The sequence below is a fragment of the Brachypodium distachyon genome, chromosome 5 (assembly GCF_000005505.3).
Source record: "Brachypodium distachyon strain Bd21 chromosome 5, Brachypodium_distachyon_v3.0, whole genome shotgun sequence".
Classification (NCBI taxonomy): domain Eukaryota; kingdom Viridiplantae; phylum Streptophyta; class Magnoliopsida; order Poales; family Poaceae; genus Brachypodium; species Brachypodium distachyon.
Window position 1 is genome coordinate 11074193 of NC_016135.3, and position 6898 is coordinate 11081090.

The 6898-nt window shown below is 41.1% G+C and overlaps 1 protein-coding gene across 1 annotated transcript; it reads right to left on the reverse strand.

Moving 5' to 3' along the window:
- Positions 1-3842: 3842 nt before the first annotated feature.
- Positions 3843-6022, reverse strand: LOC100829461. Its single transcript, XM_010242483.1, has 5 exons — positions 5553-6022; positions 5185-5379; positions 4989-5090; positions 4598-4694; positions 3843-4529 (listed from the first exon to the last, which is right to left on the reverse strand). Exons 1-5 carry the CDS (start codon positions 6020-6022, stop codon positions 3843-3845), a joined length of 1551 nt encoding a protein of 516 aa, XP_010240785.1.
- Between the last annotated feature and the right edge of the window lie 876 nt (positions 6023-6898).

The window sequence follows — 6898 nt, forward strand, 5'->3', positions numbered from 1 at the left end:
TCAACGAACAGCAATATGAACTCACAGATCATAACTAAACAACAAATCGAATCACAATGTACGTACTGTTGCGGTGAAGAGGAAGCCGTTGCTGTTGCGTTCGCTTGACGAAGAAGACGGCGGCGCGTCGCGCACCCGTCGGTTCGAGGAGGTAGACGACCCGTGGTTGCAAGGAAGCAAGCAGTCGCGCGGAGCGCTTCCCAAAAACCTTATTTGTCCTCTCCCGTGCAGGATCGCAAAGGCGAAAGGTTTCAGAAACCTGCTCTCCCTATCGTTGGTGCACGCCGGCGCTCGGGATGGAGTAGACTACGACAACGACGCAAAAGCGAGAGACAGGCAAAACCCTAGCTCGGTTGTGTTGCGTTCCGATTGGAGGGACGGGACGGTTGTATATATAGTCACGCTTTAGAAAACCTAAACCGAACTCCACAAAATCTGCACGCGTCCGTAACAGATTCCAAAAATACCTCACGCGCGTGACAAAAAGATAAGAAGCCCGGCCAGCACGGCACGGCTCGAACTCGAAATCGAAATCGACAACGATCCATGAAACGCGGCGCGGACGCTTCGTGACGAGGCGAGGCGAGCGGAGGAGGAGCGCGCGTGGGGATTTCCCTTACTCACTTGCTCAATAGGTGAGAAGCAACATCCCTTATATGTTGATCTCACTCACTCTAAACTAGCAAGGTGTGACTATTCTCTTCCCACTCCCCTCATCCCACTTCATGAATGGGCCTTTGAGATTTTCAGAATTTATTAAAACTTGGGCTTGAGCTGATCAGGCCCACCAACATCAAATTCTAACAATCCACCACCAGATCTCAAATACCCATTTAGAGATTTACCTGTTCTCGCTACTTGTTTATATACTAGTGTTTCAGCAGAGACTGTTAAGTTGAACTTCTGCCTAGAACTTTAAGTTACATCCATCCACACTCACAATGGACTAAGTCTTGAATTGCAAGCTGGCGTGAAATAGATTTCACTCAAAGTCAACCAGTATTGGGTTATCGGTAGTCTACCCCGCGGGTGGAGCATATGCGTCGTACTCCGTGGTCTCTTCATGAGTTACTAGAGATCACCCAAATCTCATAGACTGTGACGTTACACAGTCGGACTCATATGGATGTATTCTTTCAAGAATACTCTGTAGGACAGCATCTTTCGCAACGCATAGCCGCAATGAACACATTAAGGCATGTCGCCGACCTGCCTTACAGCAATTTGAGAGTTACACATTTTCACATAGAGAGGATTATAACATACTCTCTTCTGTTATACCGATAGCTTCGTTCTTCTCAGATCCTACTTCACGGGATCTCCGATCACATAGGTTGGGTTACCACTATGGCACAACATTCATGGGTCTCAACCCCATCTCCCTCGATGCACTCTCTATCACATTACATGATAGTCCATTGGTAAAGGGATCTGCTAGTTTTTTCTCTGTTTGAATATATGTAACAGTTATCACTCCGGAGTTTTTCAATTTCCTGATAGACTGCACACGTCTCCTCACATGTTTTAATGACTTCGCTTTAACCTTTGAACTGTTCACTTTAGTAATAACCGTTTGATTATCACAGTTCATCAGAATAGCCGGCACTGGTTTTTCAACCACCGGCAAGTCCATCAAAAGATCTCCCAGCCACTCTGCCTCAAAGGTGGCTGTATCTAAAGCAGCAAGCTCTGCTTCCATAGTTGACCTCGTCAATATGGTCTGTTTGCAAGATCTCCATGATGCTACACCACCACCAAGTATGAAGGCATACCCGGTTGTGGCGTAGAGATCATCTGCTTCAGAGATCCAGTTTGAATCACAATATCCCTCAAGCACAGCTGGATGCCCTGAATAATGTATTTCATAACTCATCGTACCTTTTAGATGGCGCAATATCTTTTCCAGTGCACGTCAATGATCTATACCCGGGTTTGACGTGAACCTACTCAATTTGCTCACATCAAAAGAGATATCAGGCCTCGTAGCGCTAGCTAAGTACATAAGGGAACCGATTATTTGAGAGTATCTCAATTGATCTTTCCCTTCTCCATTGTTCTTTCTGAGTATCACGCTGGGTCATATGGTGTTGGTGAAGGTTTGCTGTTAGTAAAACCGAAGCGACTCAAGAACTTCTCAACATAGTGGGACTGCAACAAAGTAATTCCACTCTCATCCTTAACCAGTTTAATGTTAAGAATAACATCAGCCTCTCCCAGATTTTTCATATCAAAGCAATTTGACAGAAACGACTTGACCTCATTTATCACTTTTATGTTTGTACCAAAAATCAGAATATCATCCACGTACAAACACAAAATAACACTTTCGCCCCCACCATGGCGATAGTACACACATCTATCAGCCTCATTAATGACAAAGCCTGCAGAAGTTAAAATTCTGTCAAACTTCTCGTGCCATTGCTTAGGTGCTTGTCACTACAACAAAACATAGTTTAAGTAACACAGTCATGTAACACATGTTAAAATGTGTTACAGATAAAAATTGTTGTAACACATCTAGTGTGTTGCAAGCTAGGCAGTAACACATAGTAAATAAAATCCAAAAATATGTTACAAAGTTAGTACGACAGTAACATATACATTTGTGTTGGTCCTAATGTATTACAAGTTGTAGGTTCAGTCACACATCTTCAGTCACACATAATCATGTGCGGTAGCGTTACAAGCTCATCAAGAGGAAAAAGAGAATGGAACGTTGTCATAAAACATGCATGGTTAGACCTACCTGGCACGTAAACAAAATAAAAAATGTTTTAAGGTAAAATATGAACCTGTTTAATAAAATAAATCAATTGCCTCAACAATAGGGATCGAACACGAGACCTCAAGTATGAGGCATCAATGAGCATACCACTGCGGCATCTGTCTAATCCTGAATAATTAGCAAGTTTTACGTATTTGGCATCGTGGTTCACCCTATGTGATTAACCTGAGATTGTAATGGGCCTGGTCCAGGCAAAAAAGGAGATAGCAGACGTGATTTAGCCGGTCAAATGCGGCCCAACGGGAAGAAACGAATTTAGAAGAATTTCTGAATAAAGATGTCACAAGAATTCAAATAAGTAAAAAAGAAATACCATATTAAATAAAAAATTTATAGTCCCTATTGTTTTGTGTCAAAAAAAATCCAAAATTTATAGAACAATTGGTATAGGAATGTAAAGTGTGGTTTGTTCATTTGATATCATCTTTAGGATGGCTGATTTAAAATACCAAATGAGCTGCCATAGAAAGAGAGATGTACAATATACAATCCTCCTCAAACTAGCGTATAATAATATTAACAATGCTGGCTGTTACATTGTCCCATCTGCAATTAATAATTTTATCCAAAGGAAAAGAGGCTGGCAGCTTGCTTGACGCGTACAAGTCAACACCGCGTGGAGCATGAAGCAAGCTAGGGGTGGCATCATCTCCATGTTACTACTATAAATCGAAACAACAGTAAATCTATGAACAAAGTATAAATTTCGACAGAATATCCTTTGTTTTCAGGGATATCCACGACAGTAAAACAGAATAAAATGCATAAAACAAATCTACAAACAACTAGCCCCAATCGGTAGCTACCTTGCACCTGAACAAAATAAGTGTACAGGATCCCATCCACCTGCATAGCATAGCCTGCCCATATGCAACTAGTTCAAAAACCAACTCCCTGGCACATTCAGATATTTGTTGTGTCTGCTGCAGAGCACCTACTGCTAGCCAATTTGATAGCAGCAACTACTATTTATGTAGCTTAGATACTTGATAATGATGATATTTTAGCCAAACATACACATACCTGAGTGACCAAGTCATTAAATTATTGACTTCCACTATTCTTCGTTGGTTGGAGCATTGTTATTAGAATCCACTAATGTTCCCTCGATGTTTGTTCTAACCCAATGTTGGTCATTTGTTTTCTTTTTTAACATCCCCCCAAGGTGGGAAACATGGAATGACTCGGATTCTATGTCCGCTGCCGATTCAAGGTCACCAGTGTCATATGAATCTCTAGGTTTGGGTTGCTTCACTACCATAGACCAACCTGGGTTCATTTCATCTTCCACATAGAACACTTGATCTACCTGGTTAGGGAAAATAAAAGGCTCATGCTCAATCTTTTGTCCTTTGTGTATCAGATGTGAGAAGTTCACAAGTGTGTAGCCGTACTTGTCTTTTTTCATTCCTTCTTCAGAAAATACATCAACCCATTCACATTCAAACAGCACCATTGAAAATTGTCCGGAGTAGTTCAGCTCGATGATGTCAATTACCCTCCCATAGTACGTCACATCATCTAGAACTGGAGTTGCATCTCCTGCTGCAGCATAACTAGATGTTTTTGCAGTTAGCATAACTCCACTGTCCTGTGTCACTTTATCCAAGCGCTTGGGCCTAAAACGGAAGCCTCGAGAGATGAAACCACGATATCTTTTTGCTGCAGAAACTGGACCCCGAGCTAGCCATCTAATATCATTTTCAACACTATCGATGCCATTTTTCTCCTCCAAACTCTTTATCTGATGAAGTAGATTGATTAATTAATTATATAGTGGCAGATGTAAAGCATGCAAAATTTCGCACTTACATGAGCTTTGAACCACTCGTGGAATGTCTCATTTTGGATCTTCTCGAGAGTATTTGGGTTTACTCTGCGCTTACTGGTGACCTCATCAGCATGGGCTCTGGAATTAATTTGCAACCAATTTAGAATTAGAGAGAAAAGATTACTCGAACAATTTATAAGCCGAAGATATTACCTAAGGTATGAGTTCACTTTGGAACAATTGAACAAGACGTATCTATGCGCCTGTACTTTAGCCAAACTCTTCCTAACATAATTTCTAGGCTTTCCAAGTGGTACGCCAACATGAGGAAATAAAGTTGTTCCTTGTGAAACGTCAGGATGGCCAACCAACTCCTCGCCATCTTTGTTCCAGGAAGGCATGTTATGCTTTGTCTCAAAACCAACAATATACTTTGAACAGAACACCATGGCCTCATCTGCCAAATGTGCTTCGCATATAGATCCTGCTGGATGAGCTCTGTTACGGACATTTGACTTGAGTTTACCTAGATACCTGCATAAAAAAAAGGAAGAAGAGTATTCTTAAACAACCATGTACTACAGAGACACCAAATGCATCTCTATATTTGTAACAGAAACTAGCATACCTTTCAACAAACCACATTGAACGGTAGCACACTGGACCACCTATTTTTGCCTCTGTGGCTAGATGAGTAACCAAATGCATCATAACAGTAAAAAATCCTGGCGGGAATATCATCTCCATACGACATAACGTCATTATGATTCTCTCCTCCAACTTCTCAAGATCTTCAATGTAAAGAACTTTTGCACTTACTTCTCTAAAATATGCGCACAGATCAAACAACACAGATGTAACATTATCTGGGAGTAGATACCGTAAAGCAAGTTAAGTGGCAGAAGTTGTTGGATTAGAACATGACAATCATGACTTTTAAGGCCCGAAATTTTCCCTTGAGAAACATTTACGCATCTTGATATGTTTCCTGAATACCCATCTGGAACCTTTAAATCATGAAGAACTTTGCAAAATTGTTGCTTCTCCTTTTTAGACATGGTATAAGAAGCAGCAGGCAAATAATACTTATCATTAGGCTTTTTTTGTGGATGCAGCTCTTTCCTAATGTTCATTTCTTGTAGGTCCAGGCGTGCTTTGAAATTATCCTTAGACTTGCCATCTATGCCCAGAAGTGTCCTATATATATTCTCACATACATTCTTCTCAATATGCATGATATCAAGATTGTGGCGGAGTAAATTGGAGTCCCAATAAGGCAAAGAGAATAGGCCGCTGACACACTTCCAGGTTTTGGATTTCTCAAAGTCCTTAATTGATTTTATATTGTCAAGAACTGCAGATTGTGCATAAGCAATAGGTGCTGCTCTGTGTTCTTCAGACCCATCAAATGACTCGGCATCAAAAACAAACTCGTGATCTGGAGGTAGAAACCGGCGATGCCCCATGAAACAGTACTTCTGCCCATGCTGGAGGCGTTTAGAACATGTTTCATCACGACAAGGAAAACAACCAAACTCACTAGTGACACTATATCCAGATACAATCGCCAGCCCTGGATAGTCGCTCACAGTATGCAACAAATCAGCATGAAGTTGAAACATCTGATCTCGGGATGCATCATATGTACGTATTCCCTCCAGAAAGAGCTCAGATAGTTCTTCATAAACTGGCTCCATAAATACATGGAAGTTCTTTCCAGGGTAAGATGGACCAGGAATAAGCAGAGTAAGCAGAAGAAGATGCCTTCATACATAAGCATGGTGGAAGGTTATAGGGTACAAGGACGACAGGCCAACAACTATGTTTAGAACTCATCATCCCAAGCGGGTTGAACCCATCAGTTGCCATTGCGAATCTAATGTTTTGAGAATCTGACGCAATGTGTGCATGCTTGGAGTCAATGTCTTTCCAAGCCTCTGAATCAGCTGGATGACGCAATGCTCCATCTTTTGTGCGTTCCTGTAAGAAGTGGATATTAAAAACTGTTGGGAGAGACTGGAGACGATATAAAGCAACTCTAAAAAAGGGTATCTTCAAACCAAATGCAAACAAAAAAAGGAAAGCTTTATATAAGCTTTGTCCAGAGGATGTGGAAGAAGACCAATGGAAGGAACTTGTCAAATTTTGGAAATCAAAAGAAGGAAGGGTAACAAATATGCTACCATCCTTACGATGTTTTTTGCATTAATAATTAATCTGATGTCCTTTGCCATAGCTTGAGAATATTTGTCGGTATGATTTTATAATAATAGGACCTAAGTGAGAAGAACAAAAGAAGTCGTTCATTGGTGAAGACAACCCATACAGCAAGGACAAAGAGT

Coding starts and splice junctions, on each gene's coding strand:
- LOC100829461 (XM_010242483.1), bottom strand. CDS start 6,022: ATGGGGCATCGCCGGTTTCTACCTCCAGATCACGAGTTTGTTTTTGAT. Junction 5,380..5,552: donor GATTTAAAGGTTCCAGATGG/GTATTCAGGAAA, acceptor CGCATATTTTAG/AGAAGTAAGTGCAAAAGTTC. Junction 5,091..5,184: donor TCAATGTGGTTTGTTGAAAG/GTATGCTAGTTT, acceptor TTTTTTATGCAG/GTATCTAGGTAAACTCAAGT.